The sequence below is a fragment of the Dromaius novaehollandiae genome, chromosome 3, assembly GCF_036370855.1.
Source record: "Dromaius novaehollandiae isolate bDroNov1 chromosome 3, bDroNov1.hap1, whole genome shotgun sequence".
Taxonomy (NCBI): Eukaryota; Metazoa; Chordata; class Aves; order Casuariiformes; family Dromaiidae; genus Dromaius; species Dromaius novaehollandiae.
The window spans coordinates 54600058-54621761 of NC_088100.1; the positions used below are offsets into that span (position 1 = coordinate 54600058).

At 40.3% G+C, this 21704-nt stretch overlaps 2 protein-coding genes and 1 long non-coding RNA gene across 5 annotated transcripts in view; 2 read left to right on the plus strand and 1 right to left on the minus strand.

Annotated features, from left to right (window-relative positions):
• Positions 1-7459, plus strand: part of NT5DC1 (5'-nucleotidase domain containing 1) — a 164041-nt gene extending 156582 nt beyond the window's left edge. For both annotated transcript variants that reach the window (XM_064508902.1, XM_026123533.2), the window contains one exon: positions 3118-7459. In XM_064508902.1, the coding sequence (XP_064364972.1) occupies positions 3118-3231 (114 nt within the window). In that variant the 3' untranslated portion in view covers positions 3232-7459. The remainder of the gene's footprint in view (positions 1-3117) is intronic.
• LOC135327861 (uncharacterized) overlaps positions 1-16824 on the minus strand; it is a 38529-nt gene extending 21705 nt beyond the window's left edge. The window contains exons 1-2 of the long non-coding RNA XR_010388341.1: positions 16596-16824; positions 13239-13369 (exon numbers count right to left, since the gene is read on the minus strand). This is a non-coding gene — a long non-coding RNA (uncharacterized LOC135327861). The remainder of the gene's footprint in view (positions 1-13238; positions 13370-16595) is intronic.
• A 277-nt stretch (positions 16825-17101) lies between these two features.
• Positions 17102-21704, plus strand: part of DSE (dermatan sulfate epimerase) — a 37619-nt gene continuing 33016 nt past the window's right edge. Inside the window, exons 1-2 of one of the 2 annotated variants that reach the window (XM_064508901.1) lie at positions 17102-17235; positions 17804-17882. The gene's annotated coding sequence lies outside the window, so the exon portion shown is untranslated. Of the gene's footprint in view, positions 17236-17280; positions 17427-17803; positions 17883-21704 lie in introns of those variants that run through there. The other variant, XM_064508899.1, reaches the window with a different exon arrangement.

Here is a 21704-nt window from a genome sequence, read left to right on the forward strand (position 1 = left end):
CCATCATCTGTGCCCTTCACTGTGTGTCTTTTCTCCTTCTTGCCTTCTAGCCTGCTCTCATCTTTTTCAGCTAGACTATATCTGCCAGTAAATCTAAGGAGACAGGAGAAAATGTCAAATTGTGCAGAGAGTGAATATCCTATTCGTCTTAGGAACAAAACAAGTCTTGGTGGAATTGCCTAGGTATGATAGAAAATTTCCAGGATTTTGGTCCTCATGGTCTTTGGGTAGAGCTAGCCAGTTCATTCTTCCAGCCTCAAGTTATTTAGTTAGTTCATTTTTTAGCAGAGTGGCAATATCTGATGACTTTTGTACTGAGTTCATTATCAGTGTAGGTTAGGTCTGATTAGAGCCTCACTATCAGATTATATTTCTGAAAGGACTAGATATCTACCCCCTGCCTAATTTGTGACTATCCATCAGGTTTAGATGAAAAAGGGGTGCCAAGATGCAAGGGTTTGCCAAGGCAGCTGCAGTTGTGAGTACACACAGTAACAGAGCCTGAAGAAATTTACTGGCAAAAATACTAGGAAAACAATTAACTTGGAAATAAGCGACTTTCTTTTTTTTTAAGCTAAGACTTGCTTTGCTATCATACACTGTATCTTCTTTTTGCATCCTTTTGCAACAGGTTGTGGGATGTGCAACCATTTCAGTTTAGCAAAACTGAGCTGCTTTTTTCTTCTGTGTATCATAAGTGATTATATGAGATAATAAGAGATATGAAATGAATTGCTGCTGTGTCCAGGAGGCACTTTCAAGACCTTCATTATTGTTCTTTGTTGATGAGCCAGTATTGCTGGAATTAGTGATATCATTGCCTTTTACATTGAAAGAAGCTAGATCGAGCTTTGGTGTACAAATCACATAATACTTTTGCAATCCACAGCAACGGCAATTTATTTGAAGTTGCAAAGATTTCAAAGAACTTAATCTAAAAGAACTTAAAACAGACTTCATCTATGACATTCTCTGGATTTCTGTATTTTCATAAATTGTGCATTCCCCCAATAAAAATCTTCTTTTCTCTTTCCCTGTCTACTTACCCTTCTTCCTCACTGTGCTTTTATTTATAGCCACTCCAAGCATGTCTTTATTTATAGCCATTCCAAGTATGTCTTTCTGGATCAGTCCAGAGCATTCTTATAAATATATCAGTGAAATTAAGCAACAGTATAAAGATTATGTACTCTGGACAAATCAGATGCAGCAAATAAAATAATTGATGAAAACAAACCTGGAAATTCAGGGAGATTTTTTCCCATATTGGTAATATATAAACTGTGCTTAATGGGTGAGGAAGAATGTCTGCTTCAGGCCTCATGTAGCTTTCAGTGGTGCTTTACATAACATTTTTAAATGTAGATACCTTCTATTCCATGTAACCTTCCAAAGTCAGCTTGCTCAGAGCAAAGCAATATTTAAATAGACAGATTGGTTTCTGAATATGTAAAAAAAAGTGATTATTCCCTGTTGGAGTCATGTGCATTTTATATAGAATGGCTTTGGTGTTTCAGTTGATTGTTTAAAGCTAGTTTTCCATGAAGTATCATCAAAATTACCATTTTGATCCAACTGTTTCTTCTCTTTGACATAAGCAACTCTGCAGCAAGTCTGCCCCACTTATGCTGCTCTTTGGCTATACTACACTTGGGAGACTCTAGAATGGTAGAATTAAAAGCTAGTAGGTTTTTTTATATAAAAGTAACTGTATAGCATTTAATTTTTTATAGCTTATAATGATACTCAGACATGCCTACTTAATTGTTTTGATTTGTTATTTTGGAAACCTTTATTTTAAACAGAGCTGTCTTAAATAGACTCAGCAGGCAGTAATTTCATTGGGCCTTCAGTAGGCTAGAAAAACATCTGTCTGTTCTTTTGCTGTGCTCAGAAAAGGCTCTAGAGATTTTGCTGACTCAGACAAAATGAGAAAATTTCCTTCTTTCACAACTTGAAGTAACTCACTTAATAAAGCAATCAATGTGTCTCCTCCCATTCCTGCTTTATTCCAGCCTGTATCTGATGTTTTGACAGGATCTAATACTACTAATTTGTTTTCTTTAGTTGTGTTTAATACTGTCTCAAAGCCGCAGGTCTGGATGTTGTCCTGGTGTCTGCATATGAATTGCTTGTGAGGCAGAGCTGAACTTCCTGTTGCTTGTGCTGAAACTGCTAAGAATGTGATTTGGGGTTTCACAAAGGCAGCTGAGTGCAAACAAGTTTGTAGTATATAGTAATAGGATATCATGACCCAAAATTTACTCCAAATTAAAAAGAGCAAAGTTGTCATTCTGTTAACATACTGTTCAGATGTGCCAAGTAATAGTTTTTACATTTTGTTTTCTTTTTTAAACAGACAAATTAGGAAAGGGCTATCCTTTTTGTTAGGTTTGTCATTTATTGGAAGGATTTTTTTTTTGAATAGTTTTATTTTTTGTTTTTCTTTTTTTTAATTTGGTTTATTGAATTTTGAATAAGAGGGAAGTGTGGGAAGTATCAATTTTCTGACTATAAGGGGAGCGGATCACTGCTGGCTTCTTTAAAAAGGCTACCTAAATGAAAGCTTTGAGTGTTCAGAAGTATTTTAATTTATTCAGTGTTCTTTACAGACTGAAAGTGATGAGTACACCAAGGTACAAGTGCAGATTTCTAAGAATGCCTAATACAAGGTGGTGGTGTTAAAACTGAACTGCCAGAAAGTCTAAGAGCAGGTGCCTTCTCTCTTTTAAAAGTAGCCCTTTTATAAGCAGATTGTTGAGATAAAAGAGAAGGGTGACAGTTTAAAGAATGAACTTGAAGCTGTTCCTAATGGGAAAATGCTGTGTGTATTTAATGAAGATTTTTATTTAGTTTTTAATCATTAGTTTAATCATTTTCTATGACTGGCATTATTGCAGCAGTCAAGGAGCTGAATATCCTTTACTGCAGTTGAGTTTAATCCCTAGGATGGCTGAAGATGTCAAATAAATATATAAACATGCAAACTGATTGAGTTCTAATACTAGTGAGCAACCAGCTCAAGGGCTAAAGAAGTATTGCTATTCATCACAGGCTTATTTTTTATGTGATACGACCTGTGTTGCTAATCAGATGTGGTATGTTTCTGTTTTTCAGATTTACCACTGGATTACAGATTTACACGATTTTCCTCAAATAACTCAGCAACTGCTGGTTACTACCCAAGCCCTCCAAGAGCACTGCTGCCTAATGAGGAGTCAGTGCCTATGAAATAGGTTGTCTGCTTTTCCTTAGGTAACCTTGTGGTCCTTACTTAACTGATATCAAATGTTAATTGGTGAAATACTGTGTGATGCTTCATAAAATAGAAAGATGGTTTAAAAGCAGCCTCCTGTGTAGACTTGTGTTTCACTTGTTCCTGTAGTCCAGCTGGAACAGGTGAGCAATGCATACTTCTCTGTAAATCTTTTCACCATCACTGCCTGTCGCAAAGTGTTATTGGCTTTTCCGTGCACTGCCCAAATGCTGTAAGAGAAATGTACTAATAATACCTCATCCCAAATTACACTTTTCCAAGGATATTTGCAGCATTATCCCTATTTAAGGTGATGCCACTGCTACTATAAGCCCTGGGAAAGACATGGAACTAGACCCTGAGCCATATCCCATTAAGAGTTACCTTGGATAGCCCAGGTTATCCTAGTAGTCGGGTATTTTGCAAACTAAGGAATTTATTCTCTCTCTATTCAAACAAAGAAGAGAAGTATGGTAACTGTTCTTGGAGATACAGAAAGACTGTGACCCGGACTGGTCTTTTGGTAACAAAAAGATGCTTCATATCCAAAAAGAGACTTGAGTGGAATTTAGGCAGCTAAATGCAAAATTAGAGTCCTCGAAACCTTTGTCGAATGCTTCCTATTCCTGAATGTGCCTAACCACTATTACACCAAGGTTCCCTACATGTCCTTTACTCCTGTGGTCTTCAATACCTCAAGCATCAGAGCTCTTTTGCAGAATAAGGGAAACCTTCAAAGGTTTCAAAGGATGCCTACTGTGCCCTCTACAACTTGAAGGGATTCAGATCCACATTTTCTACCTCCATGGCAAATCCTTCTAAGGGTCAGAAGGATATAGTACCACTATATACAGCCACCATTGCTAAGTACAACCTAAGCCCAGAAGAGAAGCAAGATTCAAGACTTAAATTATTTTTAGTTTTTTCCTACTGGCTACGTTAAGGAAATCCATGTCCTGTTTTCTATGGATTCAGTCTAAAGACCTGATTATCCAGAGCTTTGCATAGGGAACCTTAAGTAACTAACTCAGGGTGGTTGATTCAAAAAAATGTCTAAGACATTCGCTTAGTTATCAGTTTTGTCCAGGTGCACTAGTATGGCAGAATTTGTGATGAATTTCCTTCAAAGTTAAGGCAACAATACACAGAAACTTTCCTCAGTTCTTGTTTTAAAGAAAAATCCATGTTAAGAATTTGCTTTCTTAGGCCTAGACAATTATCTGAAAGGAATTAATTTGTGTCTTCACCCAGCTCACTCTATTTTTGCAGTTCCACCAGTTAAACTATCTTGTCTCAGAATCAGAATGAAAACACCATTCCACCTTGTGGAGATTTATTAGTCTCTTTGTTTCTGTACTTTTTCCCCTACTCTTGTTTCTAAAATATAGGGATGTTTGTTATAAATTCTAGTGGTCTGGTGCACTTAAAAGTAATATGCAACTTTTCAATCAGCTATATAATTAACATTGAGCATTGTTTTTCCCAATGGCAAAATAAAGCAAATGAGAAAAAAAAAAGGGAAAAATTTTCCCCAAAACAAAGTGTAGGAGGGAGGACAATTAAAAGTGCCATTATCCTCATAACCTATAGGTTGAAAATATTTGACTTATGAAAGTAGCAGTAAGTGAAATATTTGTGTTTATTTTGAAATGCTTAAATTAGCATCAATGTCTTGGCCAGAAAATCTGAATCAAGATCAGGGTATGTTTTGTATTAAACAGAGATGGACCCAGACTAAATTCTCAGGTCCATGACTGCAGCATCATTTGAAATTGTAAGCCAAATCAGATAATCTTTTGCAAAGTTTCTAAATGAGTTATGGGCCAAAATGGTAACAAGTGACCTCACAAGTTTGTTGCTCTGAATTTGGAGGTGATTTTTTTTTATGTTGGGAATTCTCTTGGATTTTACAGAAAATTAATTGAAGTCTTGGAGTTAATGAAAATTAGAGTGAAAATCCTCTAAAGAAAGTCCTTGGTTTTTGACTTCTCAGTGGAGAAGCAGTATTTTTTTAATAGAAGAGTGACAAATTCTAAAGACACTCTGAACATGAAGCTTACCAGAAGAAATACATATATGGACTTGATTAACTGGTCATTTGCACTTACTGGCAGAAGGATCACACAGAACACAGACAGAAGTTAAAAATAAAAGCTACTGTAATCATGATTTCATATATCACCACAGTCTGTAGTTATAGGAAGAGTTAGGAAATTTATCTGAAGCATTTGCCAGAAAACAGATTCCTGTGAGATCAGTACTTCTCCCTAAATTTGAAGGGCAGAGAAGAGAATAAGGTTGGAAAAAGCTGAAATATTTCAGTTTTGCATTTTCAAAATGATACACTTGACTTTTAGTTTTAACTTTTTCTTTTAGGTAAAGGAATAAAACATAAATTAAAAGGAAAAAATAAAATTTATGCAGGTGGCCTAAAGACTGCCAAAATGAAATAGAAATTATATTTCAGGTAGAAAGAAAGGGTTTCATAAACTCAAACAAAATTTTTCTGATGTTTCCAAAAAGAGTTGTTGTCCGAGTATTTTTTGATTCAACCACCAGATTGAAAAGTTCATATATGCTCAGCAGTAGTGATGGAGAGAGGTCTGGCTGCCGTTTAAGGTTGTGTGCGTGGCTGCAAAAGCAGAGGTTGGCAATGGAGAGACTTTAGGAGGACAACTGGTGCTCTGGTGACTGGAGAGCTGATGGAAATGGAAATGGAGGTGGTAGGTGGCATGGAGACCAGGGAGAAGAAAGGCACATGACAGAGAACTGGTAGAGAGCTGGCCGTATTGAACATGACGCTGTAAGGATTCCCTTCTTTTTAAATTTTTTTAATTGTTTTTTGAATCCTTGGAAATCTGTCAAATTCCTTGGAATCTGTTGTGAGAGACCATTGACAGAAAGATCACTAAAGTGCCTGCAAAACTTATCTTGGGCATTGTCAGGGAGATGTAAATGTGGCAAGTTGTAATGATTCATTAAAAATATTGTGTCTGGTTATATAGCCCTGAAAATCATAGTTTTGCTTAAAAGAAGAAAATAATACCAAGTCTCTTTTGGCATCTATTTTGGTATGAAATATATCTGTCAAATTTTAAAATAAAGAGAATTTATTTCTGAAAAAAAATGTTCTCGGAAGTTCCATTACTTTATAGCCAACTAGCAAAAAGAAAAAGGAAGACTAAATGATCACAAATCAGTGCAAGGAGAGATTAAGGCTACAGCATCAAACAAAGCAAAACTTGACCCACTCAAAATGAATAGATATGTCATCCAACCAAAACCTACTGCCTTTTATTCCTATACTAGATGTGTCAACTAACCAAAACCTACTACCTTTTATAGCTATAGGAAAGTCAGCTTTGATGCTAAGCAGAGCTACCTCATAACTGCTTCCTGAATAGGACTTGTTTCTGGAAGCTAAAGGCTTCTCAATCCCCGGTGAGTAAAAGCATACTTAACTAAACAAATGCAGATAGGTCATCCATGGTAGATACAGTTTTGCATGGCTAGACATAGGGCTTCCTGAGGCTACTAGGAGTTCTTTAAATCATTTTAGTCCCCCAGTTGTCTAGAGGCCAGCGTGTGTGATAAGGCAGCAGCTCTGGAAGCATTTCTAAGGCAATTTCTAGAAAGTCAAAAGCTCAGCTAGAGGTGGAAGTTGGAGAGCTGTTCTGCCCTGCAGGCGCAGCCCAGTCCTGGGACTGGGCTAGGTGTTTTAGAGTTTCACAGTATTGTAATGGATGAAAGAAAAAATTAAATTGCCATAAAAGGCAGCATTTGAACTTCAGTAACTTAATAGTTAACTTTAGTAAACTAAGCAAACTTATCTTAGTAAGCTAAGATAACCATGGTGAAGATAGGCACCAGCAGCCAGAAATCCAAAAACTGGTTTAAACCAGCATAAGTAGCAACCAGCTGTTGTCCAGCATGGTGCAACGACAGCTGACCTAATCTATCTAGGGACCGACCATCTATAAAGTAGTGGCATGATAACACAGAAAGGGTTTTTTTTACATGGGCAAGTGATAGGCATGTCTTTTGGGATGCCAAAGGGTACCAGGACCCCCCATGAGGACTGGCCATCTAATGCCTTAGGACTTAAGAGAATGTGTATGTAACCACTGATCTTTGCCCTGCAGTGTCCCTTAATGCTCTAAACATTATCTATCTGAGATCAAATAAATAGCCTTTAGCACTGCCTGCATTGCCTGGAGTGATTTCTTATCGCAGCAATTGAGTGCAACAGTTGAAATCAGTATGAGCACTGCTTGTCGTGCCTTTGTATGTTGTGTTTCTGCCAGCTGTTGTACAGGTTGTAGGCTTTTTAACAATCTTCTTCACTGATATTTTAGAAATTGAGGAAATGTAACATACAAGTTGGAGATAGTTATTTAGTGAAATAAGAAGCAGGGAATCATCTACCACATCCAGCACACGATATCTCTCTTCACTAGAGAGAAAGTAAATATCAATCCTGGCCTAGCCCCCAGTCTGTGGTCCCATCACAGCCTTGGATCAGTTATGGCCATAGCCAGGTTACAACATGTTCTTATGTCACCATAGAGAATAAAAATGCAGCAAGTGTAAAATACACTTTTGCACACAATCTCAGTGTTTTACAGCATGCCCTATAGAGAAATTCTCTCAGAAAGTATGATTTAGAAATAAAGATATCTCTTCTGTGCAAAGAGGTAAAGGTCTCACACAGTACAACATGACAGCTAGGAATCCGGTATGAAGATGTTGCTTCCCCAAGGTACTTTTATATAATATGTCTTTGAACTTTCTTGGGAAAAGGAGTATGATGTGGGAAAGCCTGCTGCTTCTCAGTGTTGTGGAAGGAGCAAGACAAGTTTTCTGGTAAAATTAAAATAACTGTTTTCACTTGGTATATTTAAGTGATTGACTTCTAAAACAAAATATTTCTCTTTCTGTACACATACTTGGAGGAAGATACTGTTTTACCTGAAGCGCAGGATCAGATTTAGGAAGGGAAACACTCAGTCAAGCTACATGGACCTTAACCTCTGCAGAAATTGACAGATATCATGGGGTAGCCACAGACTTCTATTGTTAAGAACCACCACCAAGAGCCCCCCCCTTTCAGCAGCATGTAGCTGATCTAGAAAACCCAGGAAAAGGCTCAATCCCATTATCGGTTCAGTTGCCTGTAATTTTGTTTTCTGCAATTCTGAGAAAGCAGAACGTCAAACCCCCCTGATGAGTCACAGGAAAGAAAAAAAAATGTAAAACATGGAGGTTTTCTTCTGAATGCTTTTGGTGCAAGAAACAGATCTTGCTTTTCCGTAACCATTATAAATAGAAATACTTACTTAAAAACAGACCATGGATTAAAGCCAAAATAAGATGGAATCCAGGAAGTTAGACAGACTAGGGGATTTTCAGCTTGAAAAACTTGCAAACATCTTTACAGGGCAAACTGGGGATTCCTCTGTATAGGTCAAGGGACTAAGGAAAGCATTGAGGCTAGCATGACTGATGATTTTCTTGAATATAAGCTAAGGTCTAAGGAAATCTTTTCAGGATGAGGTGGGTACCCACAGCATTTCTCTGACATGCAGTGCAAGACCACAGAGGTTTTGAAGCTGACCAGCTGTCACAGTTCACGAATGGGCTAACATCTGAAGCCTTGCATCTAACTTTCTGCCCATGCCATAGCTAAACTAATTTTATCAGAGCTCGGCTAAAGATCCTGCGTGCTTCCTACTCAAGCTGCCAGAGCTCAGACGTGGTCGTCTCTCAGTTATAATGACTTTTACATACCTGCCCTGGGGTGAGAAACCATCATAGCCACTTCAAAAGTGTGGTAGGGCTTACAGCCCCTTGAACAAATGAGAGGGTGCAGCACACAGCCGCAGCACAAATGGTGTAACACTCTGCATAGCATCTGCCTAGTCAGATCAGATGGCCTAGTCAAAACAGATTCTGCCAGTCAGAAAGTGGTTTAGGGACTGCTCAGTTGGATCGTCTCTTAAAAAGCTGAATAACTTACTTTCCATTTAAGAGCAGAGGAAACAATGGTAAAATATCTTACGCTCTGTATACAGGAGGAAAAAGAAAAAAAAAAAAAGACATTCTTCTCCAAAATGTTTATGAGTGGTATTTTTGAGGGTAACTTTTAGGAAGATGAGTCCATTAGGGGTTCAATAGGGCTTATTCTGTCACAACACTAATGCAGCTCTGAACACTCTGCCTCCATGTGCCTAACAAATGTACATTAAAAAAATCAGCTTTTAAAGTCTCCACTCAACAACTCTGAGGAATAAAACTATTTGTGAATATAGTAATTCCTTTTCGCCTGCTCCTCAAATGATACCTGAGAATTGCAGTTTTCTTTGCTATGCTGTCTCCCTGGGACCTCAGGCCCATGCTATGAATTTAGATGGGTGTTCCTAGGTGCTGAGTAGTCTGCAAATTATACTAATCCAGAGGAAGAAGATGCCACTTTGAACTTTTTGAAAAGAAGTATGGTGTTATGAATTGAGAGACAAGAAATTCTGTATCTTACACTGACAGAACATCCCAAAAATATTTCCTGGGGGCTGCTGTTGAAGCAGCTGCCACAATGTTGGAGACAGATAGCAACCGTGAACTTTCCCTGCTTTCTCCCTCAAAGCTGCTGATATATATGAGCATATATGCCCACACATATATACACATAAACAGACAGTCACTAGTGGCAAGGATCTTATCATCTGAGAGCCTAGAGACTAACTGAATGACCTGCATTTCACAGGAGGATGGGCTTTTTCTTTTCTTTTTTTTTTTTTTTCAGTCGGTTGGATAAACTAATTACTCTTAGGTGGAGAGCAGGAAAATCTCTAGGTCATTAGTAGACAGGTGATGGAAAATGGAGTACAGATCCTTGAGGAGGACACAGCATGAGCTGACATTAGTAGCTCAACAGGGCAATAACTGGCTAGGGCAAATCAGTAAAGGGATGGTTTGCATATACTGCAATTAATAATAATTAACAAAATATATCTATTGTGTATGTTTTTTCTCCTCTCCCTAACATTTCTTCTGTTATTTCATAGGTTTTAAAGATAATTAATTATATTACTAATCAATGCACAAAACTAGCAAAAAAAAGTATTGTAACCTGAAGAGAAATATATGAACTTAAAAAAAAAACAGATTTGATAACTACCATTAATATCATCTTAACTGGCTAGATGTTATTAAAAGTAAATGTAAAAGCATTATATATGTATATATGTGTGTGTATATATATAACTATATATACATATGTATATATGTAGAAACCATTGTTGTGCAGGGTGAACTACCAGTGAACCAATAGTACAAACACGTGTAAGAGTGAGCAACCACGAGGTGGTTGCAGGGGCCCCTGAGAGTACGAGATAGCAGTGGCCTTGAAAGCACAGGAACAGGATGGTACCAGAAGCCCCAGAACAATACACACAATAACCAGTTACTGATGCAAAATTGTGTAACAACCTAATGAGGCCCCCATAGCTAAGGGTGGAGGTGGAGCTGTCTTTAGGAAGTGCATATGACCACAACAAAAGCACCAAGCTGGTGGGCACCATTGCTTCATGGTCAAGTATGCAGAATTGATCACTCTGGTATCCTGTAATGCTGCATATGTAAGTGTTATCTTACCAGATTTAACGGGAACTAAATCTCTAACGCCTGCGTTTGTGTTTGATCTAATATCCTGCCTTTGAGTCTCGGCTGTAACTGGGATGCAACAAGGCATAGTTAGATGATTATGAAGAGAGATGGAAAGTCAGAAACAAGTTCAAATACAATCTCTTGGACATACTTTTTTTTATGTATTTACATATCTCTAATGTAAGGAAGATGAAGAGAAATGCATGGAAGTATGAAGCAGAAGAACATGAGAGGTTAGGGGTTCAGAAAGTATTTTCTAAATACTGTCATGAATTCCAGCAGTTGTTTAGTTGTCTGCTTGCCTTTATGCATATCAAGCGATCCCATAAAATAGGTGGACTCCAGTCTTAAAAATTCTATTCATTGAAAACAGTGTGTTACAAATGGAAAACATTATTGCAACATATCTGGCATTCCGGGGAAAGAGTGTAGCAGCTCTGAGGGAACCCTTACTAAGTCTGTCTTCAGGTTTCTGTGGGCTTGTACTCCTTAGGGGATCCTGCTCAGTTTATAACATCACAGAAATATTGGAGGGAAAAATGTTGATATGTTGAGAAAGGTCACGCATTTGAGAACAAAGTAACAACAAATTCAGCTGAATAAAAACCACGTTATTTTTTACCCCGCTCCAACATGTTGTCATACATTAGAGGACAGTTGTAAAAGGAAAGAAAAGGGGAGATACTAAAGAAGGAGGAGGCTAGTTAGGTGATGTGACAGCTGCTAGAAAGAGATAAACCTAAATACGGTCATACAGCAATGACAAAGCAATAAAAAATTACATTATTCTCACTGCTGTTGTAGTGGATTCTGCTGTTAATAGGCATAGACTAGATGATATATGTAATTTTTTATTGGGTCTAGGGCAGTGAGCACCTATGTACCTGCTTTATGATTGCTCTCCTCCTGAAATATTCAAGACCATGAATCTGTCTTCCCTCACCAGTGTTTTACTTCCCCTTGCTGAGGTTACTGATGCTGCAGTTTCCCATTCACTCAGAAATCTGCGGGAATTTTTTTTCTCATCTGACTTTCTGTCTGCTGGCCTCAGGCTAAACCAGGCTAAACACATGGTGCGTGCAAGGAAGAGAGAAAGAAAGGAAATGTAAAGCAGAGAAAGATGTTCCATTTACATATAAAGAAGAGCTGTTTAGGAAACACATCTAGTGTTTTCCCCTTCCAGCTACCCTACTGCTGCTTTGGCTGCCACAATGTGGAGGAGTAAAAGACTACATCTGCGGTAAAGAGCAGCATTTTCAGTACGCGTATGTGTAGCAGAAGACAGAGGAATGACAGAACATCTGTTGGAGTTAAGCCTTCTTCCAGTCCCATGGATGTACCTTGCACCTGACAGACCCATAGGAAACTGGCAGACTAGTTTTTCTCTTTGTGAGGGAAATGGCTTTGCACCACAAAAGATTCCCCGATTTCTAACCCGTTCTGATACTCAGGGTTAATTTCAGGCCACTCCTTAAAGGTACCTAATTTTGGAATTGTGACTATTTCTGCGCACTGCCTGCAGAGTGAGCCAGGGCCCAAAATCTCTAAGTAGTAAATGGTATGAATCATGCAACACGCTCATAAACTCAGAGGACACAGTAGTAACAACAAGTTAGGACACTGTCTGGTCCACACCCTCCCTGGAAAAGAGCAGAAGGCCAAAATTCCCCCAGATGAGGCTGGAATTAAGACAAGTTTTGAAAACTGGAGCTGCCTTCATGTGGCACTGACACAGTCCAGGGGGAACAGCTGGGGAGAGCAGCCCAGATCAAGCAGGGCAGGGTGAGCATTACGCAAATATCCAGATATGCAATCGTAGTACAAGAAGAGACTGGCCTAATGCTCTTGTCTTAAAGGTTTCAGCCCACAATGCTAAGACGTAATCAAATATCATCACAGCTGAACATGATGGACAAAGGAAACACAAGGTTTACAGTCCTAAGGAAAACAATTATTTTGGAGAATTAGTGAAAGAAGCTGGAGACTTTTCTATTTTTTCATTTGAAGAGTTTTGGAACTTCATGATAAAAGTGAAAGTGTCTCTTACATAGAAACTAGAGACTGAGCAGATTGCACAGAGAACAGGACTTCAGTCATAGGGAGGTACTTGAGAAAAACCCAGAGAAAAATAAAAGGAGAAAAAAAGGTGCTGTTGCTTAGGCTGGGCAGCCAGGAAGGCAAGAATGGTCAAGGTTGCGTGTGTGAAACAGACTGAAAGCTTCCCTCTTTAGGCAAATATCCTCAGTCACAAAGAAAGAAAAAGGAAAAATCCCCACATTTTCACAACTAACTGAGAATCAGAGGCTTTAAAAGTACGTACCAAGTGTTGGCAGACATTTCTTGTCACTTTTGGAAAGGATGAGCCCTACATCACTGTCATCATATTGCCCCCTGTGTTTCTTTCTCACTGCCTGATCACAGCAATGGGGCTTGCTCCTTCTTCATGTCCTCCTGAGTCAGCCAGCCAAAACAGAAATAAAACAAAGCAAATTTTCCTTTTGCATCCAGCACCTTCCCCCTCCTCTCTTTGAGCTCAAAGCCAGACATTCTCAGGGGCATCCTGGAAGTTTTCACTTCTCAAACATTACTTGAATATGAGGAGGGAAGAGAGATAGATGTTGTCAAGATCTAGTAAGCAAGAGTTGGCTACCCACAAAGCTTCTAATGAGGCTGACAATTTAAAGATGTACGCTATATATTTCTGTGTCTAAAGCAGTTACTTGTATGTGTGTGACTTTAAAAAATTGCCGTTGCTGAAAAAGGGCAACCCCCTCCATACATTTGTCTCAGTCACAAAGACACCAGGCATTTCATGTTCTTGTCCATGTTGCTTGTCATAAAGGCCAAGGAAAAATAAATACAGAGTATGTGACATATGAGTGGAATAGTTTCTGACCAGAACAGTTTTCAAACATTTTCCATTAAGCGTGCTCTGCACAACTAGCCAAGTGAATGTTCTTTAGCTCCAAAAGGTAAATTTAGCTCCTCACCGAAATTCATTCTGGAGTAGTGCCACCTGAAAGGTCAGTTTGTTATGTACTTCAGTGCTGCATGATGTAATTTATGGAAGTGATAGCTACAACATTTATTAAGCTCAGTAACACCTTTCCAATAGAAAAGAAAGGAAAAAAATAAAATGAGGCAGCACGAGGTTGATACGTGGGAGCTCAGGGAGAATGAGAGATTACAGGGACAGAGAAACACAAAGGGAGTGGAAAGCATATTATGACGAGTTGCTGAGTCAGTCATTTAAATGAACTTTATGGTAGGTGCAAAGAATATGTAGCTTGGGGGCATGATTTGTCACATCCTAAAGGAGATGTCTGAAACAGGTCAAATAAATTGTGTCCTAAGAGTATTTATTTTCCTCTGCTGGTAATAAGGAGAGTCTAATGTGACTAGATATAGATATCTGCAATATATAGGACAAAAGTGTGTGATACATTCCATGTTTAAGGAAAAATTTGTTACAGATCCCATCCAAAATGTCTGCTCCAGATGTCAGGAATGCAAGTCGGAACAAATTCACTAGCACACAGCAAGACTGGCATATCCCAGAGATAAGCTCAACCTTAGCAAGGGAGGTTATTCCCGTTGCTAAAGAGGAGAAGGGCATACAAACATCAGAGAGGAGCCGTGATCTTGCCTGTTGTCCATGCAAGCAACATTTTGAACATAATCATAGCAACAGGACTGGAAAGGACCTTGACAGGTCGTCTGGTCCACACTCCATGCCCTAAGGCAAGATCAGTCAGACAGACTTTCTAGACTTGAACTGTTCCTGTCAAATATTTGTCTAATTTGTTTTTTAAAAGCCTCCAGGGATACAGATGCCATTCACTCCTGCTAGTTCAAGCTTTATTTACCCTTACAGTTAAGTGGGGTTTTTTTCCTATCTAGCTTAAATTTCCCTTACTGCAACTTATATATTATTCTCAGTGGATGTGGAGAAGAGATTATTTTCTTCTTTTCAGCAACCTTTATGAAGGCTGCTATTATATCTTCCTCCAGTCTTCTCATCCTTAAGCTAATTGTTTCAGTCTTTCCCTATAAATGATGCTTGCTAGACCTGCAGTCCTTTTTATATCTCTTCCCTCTTCAACTGGTCCACATCTTAAGTGCAGTGGCTGAAAATGGATACAAGAGTCCAGCTGAGGCCTTGCTTGCTTAGAGCCGAAGGAGTTTTATATATAACTCTTCCATATATACATGAATGAATGGAAAACTCAAGAAATCTGTAGGGATGCTGGAATCAGTAGTTGTTGATTTTAGGGGGGATGTTGAAGTCAACAGTGTTTGAAGGATGCAAAAAGAAAATTATTAATGGTAATTCTGAAATTAATCTAGAAAGGAAAGTTCTTACCTCTCTCAGGTACCTCTGAATCCTCTCATTAATTTTAATGCATTTATTTAGCTTGACAGCCACCCTGTGAGTCACTGGGAAGTAAAGTGAACCTCATTTTGCATACAAGGGACTGAGGCAGAGAGGCTTCTGGACTCTACAGTCTGGCTATGTATCTCCACCACAGTCTAACTCCGTATCAGAGTAAGACCCAAGCACATCCCAGCTCCTCCTCCATGAGAAAGAAATGCGAGTGCACAGGCTTTGAGGGAGCACAGTGTGCTTTGCCCGTCTTGACAGTGCAGCACAGTGCAGCTTTTCTTAAATGCAGATACAGCCAGAGACTAAGGTCTGGATATAAAAGTTATTCAGGCATGATGCTGTTCAGAACTGCAAGGTCTAATTCCATTTTATTTAGAGTCAGATAACTAAAGCATCTAAATACTTAATGATGCAGACAGGTATGATGCATTGTTTAGACAACTCCCCGCTTGTTACTTTAGGCATCCTGATGTCTACTGGAAATCCCAGTAGAACTGCACTTTTAGCCACATCTGGTGCAGCTGGTGGTTCAGCAGCTGTCTGTAGCTCTTCTCAGGCACATCGTGTGTCACAACATTAATATTTTGCAACTGCCATATCAACATAGTGTAATATAATATCAATAAAAGAAATGTTTAGAAACATTTCTTCTAATGATTAATCTAATATTTGCATGACTGAAGCTGAAACACTTGGTGCTTTTAGGCATGTCATTACTGGCAGAAAGCAAGGCTTCATTCCAGGCTCTGGCATTACTCCTTGAGTATGCAGCAACTGCATATGGCTCCCTATTCATTATGCTAAGACTCTCAATAGACACCGCTGTGAAATGCAACAGAAGTGAAGGAATGAAGGGGAATATATAAATTTGCATAGTTTCTAAAGGTTTATTAATCTTGATAGAATAGCAGGAAGTCATGCTGCAAGCCACAAAGAACCTGTTTGAAACCATCCTCAAAAAAAGCAGCTGTTACATTTTAAGAGTCGCTATTAATTAGGGAGAACTGAGCATTGTTAATAGCCCAGTAGTAGATTCAGTAACATCACTGAACAGATTACTAAAAGGAAGAATAACCTTTGGAAAATGCAAACTTCGGGTAATTGGACAGCATCCTGTCACACATAAATATTTTTATTTTGTTCCCAGAAGAGTAATCTGAAAACTTGTTCAGCTTGTGGGTGCCAATGAACACTGGAAATTCTCCATTTCATACTTTTTGCTGGTTATGCTGATTAAGAAAGTAAAGACCGTTCCAAAATACTGCTTGTTTTGTCCTCTTTTATATTACTTACCTTAGTATCTTCAATCGAATGGCTGTAAAAGATGTCAGGATGACCTGGCTCAAATGACAACGGTGTTTCACGATTTTGTCTTTTGCGCGGGGAACATTTTATATAAACAGCCACACTGTGTTTAAAAGAGCAGATTGATAAACTGGGAATTATAAAAGGTCCCGGGCTTCCAGGCTGCGTGCCTCGCTCGGAGCCGCGGCGGAGGCGGGCAGCGCGGTGCCCGGCGCGATCCCCGTCCCAGATCCCCATCCCGGATCCCCGTCCCAAATCCCCGTCCCGGATCCCCATCTCGGATCCCCGTCCCGGATCCCCGTCCCGGATCCCCGTCCCCGTCCCCGCCGAGCGCCCCCGCTGCCGCCGCCATGGCGTGAGGGGCCGGCGGGGCCGGCTGGAGCGGGGCTGGGGGAGGAGGAGGAGGATCGGGAGAGGTAAGGAAGAAGGGAGGCGGGCGGGGAGGAGGGAGGTGGAGCGGGGAGGGGTGGGGGAGCCACTTTCTTCCTGACTTGAAACCCGGCCCCCCTCCCTGCTCTGTCCCCCCGGGGCTTCGCGGGAGAAACTTCCTGGCGGCGGAGCGCCGGGGCCGCGCCGAGCCGCGCCGGGGCAGGGGCAGCGGCGCCGATCGCCGGCGGGGCCGCGGGCGGTGAGTGCGGGAGCGGCGGCCGCGCCGGGCAGCGCTGCCCCAGCTCCGCCCCACTCCGCCGGGCGGGCCCGGGGGCGGCGGGCGCTCCCCCGCGGGCCCAGTTACCGGCAGATCTGGGGGCGGGGGGCGCTCGCCGTCCCCACGCGAGGGGCGCGTGACCGCGCGTGGCGGGGGCGCCCGGTGCCCGGCAGGTGGGCGGCGGCGGCGGGCGCTGCCGGCGGGAGGCCTCCGCTGGGGGCGGCGGCCCTGGGAAGCGCCCGGCGCCGCGGCCGGGGGCTGCCTCGCCGGCGGGGCGGGGCGGTCCGGCCCGCGGGGGCATCCCGGCAGGAGCACCCTGCTAGAAACCGACTTTTCCCGGCTTTTCCTTCGGAAACGGGCGGCGGGCGCGCCTAAGCGCGGCGGCGGGGGTGCTCGGCGCTGCCAAGGCGCCGCCGTTTGGCAGCCAGCACCTTTCCAGAGGCGCTGAGCACCGCACGCGAGTGCGCCCTGCGGAGAAGCGCCTGGGTAGGGGCATGCAGGGGCCGTGCCGGTTCTGCCTAGAGCTCATAACAGCTTTCTGCTCTTCCAGAGCACCGTGAATGCAAGCGCCTCCAAGCCTCGTGCAAGCGCTAATGAGTTGAGCCCCCCCAAACATGCTTGTGTGAAAGGTAAGTGGTAGCATCCTTATTTTGCACCTAGAGGAGCTGAGAGACAGGAAGAGAGTGATTTACCCACTGCAACTTCCTGTGGCTTTTCTTTTTTGTTGGAAAAGTCTAAATGACCTGGAAGCACGGTTATTAACTCGTTAAACACAACCTCGTCATCCCCAGGAGGGCAAGTTGCAGCTCTCTTAGCTAGTATTGCATGAAACTGGTGCATCGTCGTTTGGTGCATTCCATGCAGATTCTTGAAATCCAGCTTGATATTAAGCAAAGTAGCCATTCTCTTTGCTTTTCTATCACAGATGTTCCCTCTTGGAAAAAAATACAGGGCTAGGTGATATTTTCCTGCATTTTCAAGCTGGAATAGCTTTTTTTCTGGACATAAGCAATGAAAATGTAAGAAACACTTGTGAATGAATTGTGAATGAATTACTGCTCAACTGGTTGGAGATTTTTGGTCATCCTAGGAAGATCAATTATAGTTCAAATAACATTAACATTTTAATATAGTCTAAACACACACAAAGAAATTCCCAGCTAAATATTGCCATGTTATGTTTATCATGCCAACAGTTATTATAACTCAGTACAGTAGTTCAGAAAAGGAGCAATGTGGCTGAAAGGCAGTAGCGGGAATCAATCATTCATATTCTGCTTATTACTCTGAAAGACTCTTGCTGGATAGCCTTGGGCAAGTCACTGCACCTCTCCATGTCTCTGTTTCCTTCCTCATAAAACAGATATATGTACTCGCTAGTTTTACAGAGGTGTTGAGAGGTTTAATTAATTAATTTGTTTCATAACTACTTGGAGATCCTGGGATGCGTAGTTCTACAGAAGCGCTAAATATTATTTCAGCTATGAATTCTCTTACTATGTGTCATTGCTTACGTGTTTCTTGTGTGACCTAAATTAGCTAAAGTTTGTAGTGGGAGTCAACAAAGTACCAGTTTTGGTTTGGGATTTCCTTGGCTGTCTGTAAACTTCTCTAGTTAGCAAAAACAAAGTGTACTGCTCACAGGCTATTTAGTGGGCAGAACTGCTAGTACTTTAACAAAATGTCATTTCCTTTTCTTGTTATTCGAAAGAAGAGTTTCCTCACTAATAATTTCTTCTGCCTTTGTTGATGACTTTGTTCCAAGTATTGTGATAATTTTGTGTTGCCATGAAAAGCTGAGCGCTGTTATTTAATACAAGACATGAGAACATCTTTTGAGCAATTTTGTACCTTGTGCTGTGGGTACTGACTTCATAAACTTGGTGCTGGTTTTTCACTGCATTGATGGACAATCTCTTCTAAAACCTTTTCTTCAGTCACAGAAAATACCTGTTGCAAATGAAGAAATACATGAACTGAACAAATCAATTCTTTATGGTAAATGTTGGTAGATTTATTTTACCCAAGGGAGGTCAGTTTTCATCAGAGTTTATGTGAGAGATAATTAGTAAATTTTCTCTAACTAGATATATAGTAAATATCTTCACCACAATGGAGAGTAAAATGTGTTCTACTGCCTGGACAAATCCTAGATGTTATTTTGATAGGTTGCAAATACCTATAATAAGAAGGAGTCATTAAAAGCTAGTTTTAGACTGACATCTTTAGTCTTTTTAAAGGTTTGTCAAACAGTGCCTATGTTTGACATATGCCTATACGCCTATTCCATTTTTCTTCCTCGGGTACAGGAAGGGGGAGCCCATATGCCTTTTTCAAAACTGAGAGTTCAGCCTAGCCCAGTGGGGGCAGAAAGTTATTCCCGTCACCAGACAGCTTTTGGGTTAGCACAGTTATCTCACTTGCTAGTGGAGAAACGGTCACATCTATTAGTATCCGGCAGTCTGAGTAGTGAGAAATAGGGTTAAAAGAGGCTGTAAAACTGAAGTGTCCCTTCTCACAGAAATGATTGCTTTTAGTCAAAATTCAGTTACATTCCTAGGACTGTGTGTGGAAACTTGCACATCTGGCAGCCACAACATATTCTAGCAACGAGCAAAAAGAAACTTAGTTACTACAGCTATTGTTCCTGGACATTTTGCAAGAAATAAACCCCCTCTTCCTTGTTTTTTTTTTTTTTTTTAAAGAAATTTTAAAAAATAAAGGAAAAGTTTTCCTTTACCATTGTTTCCTGGTTTAGAATTGGTAATCCAGGTATCTAGAGACTGTAAGAAAATATGACTTCTGCTTACCAAATAGTATTTCACTAGTGAATATGATATCTCAGCAGCAAGTTTATCCTGGCTTTTAACACTTTTTTTACTGTCTCCATTCATGTGAGTTAGACAAAGAGCTTAGTTATAGTAGTGTAGTCTCCTAAAGCTGTTAAAACGTGATGCCAGTTTGTGTTCAAGACAGTAGCCATGTATTGTAAATAAGGTTAACATTTGTTTAAAGCCTTTTCTTCAGCTATTTTTTTTTAGGTGGGTAAGATTTTTTTGTACCAAAGCATGGAAAAAAGTCAGGGATGAATTCCCAGCTGTATAAAAGGCAGAACTCTTCTTCGTCCTAAGCAGGATCAAGATCAAGAGTTCAAATTTCCTCTCATCTTACGTAATTACTAGAATTCATTCACTCCACAAATTCAAAATATTCTCATGGAAGGCCTGCATTATATGTTTTTACTAGCACAGCTAAGCACAATAGGGATATGATGAGGTAGTAACACAGCTGCATTAGCAAAAACCCCAAACCCTTGTATACTGCGCTTTTGCCAGACTTGGTTATTTGTTCAGGATGGGAACAGAGAAGAGTGTGTGGAGGGGGGGGGATTAAAGCTTGCTTGGAAAGGTGAAAATTTTCTGAAGTAACCTGTGTCCTTTCTCATTAATGCTTTGTCAGTAGAAGTTTAGGAGAAGCAAAGTGTTTGCAATATAGACTGACCTAAGGGGTCTGGTGATGTTGGGGAGCACGTGAAGTACAGAGCACTTTTCCTGTCAGACGCTAACATCACAGGTCCACCTGCTGCTGTGATATAGTCAGATAATAAATCCCCAGGCATAATGAGAACATCACATAATAGGACTTGAAATTACCTTTATCTGGTTGGTGGGGTTTTTTTTTTTTCCATAGACTCATAGTGTCTACAGTAAGAACCAGCAATAGCATTGTTTAGAGCAGACAGGGAGTTGTAGAGATTCTTGTCACTTTACTCAGGTAGGTATTGCTTTTCAGTACCAGATAAACATAATATTAAGGTTACAGTCCTTTTACTACCCTTGTCCTGGTTTATGTTCTTACTTTGATTTTGTTGTTTTGTTTGGTTTTATTTTTTTTTATAATCTGAGATAGTAAATATGCAGAATGTTTGATATATACCTTTTATGCCATCTTAAATTTCTAATAAAATGCTTACTTAGAGTTATCCAAGTATTTTAAAAGTTGTTTGAAACTATTCGAGTGGATGTCATGTCCTTTTAAAGCTATTGAATCAGATTCTTCGAATAGTGGTACATTACATCACCATAGGCTAAAATGGTTACCGCTATTTGGCTAAATGATATATAATTTTGGAGCTAGGTAAGTGTCAGGCTCCAATCCTGCTCTGAGCGCCATACCTGCACAACTCAAGGTTAGAAAGAAGATTATAAAATTCTAGATTTCAAAATTAACCTATAATTTAATGGATGTGTTGAAGCCTGCTGAACCAAATTGGTCATGCCAATTGTGAGTGGTAGTATTTTACAGAAATAATATAACCTTTTAATTCTATCTGCATTTCAGGCTTCTTTCCATGGAAATGCAATTGGCACTCTCATCAAGGCTATTCTGGGCAGCAGTGAAGACAGTAGTAACCCCAAAGGAATTACATGACAATATATTTTATTTTCTCT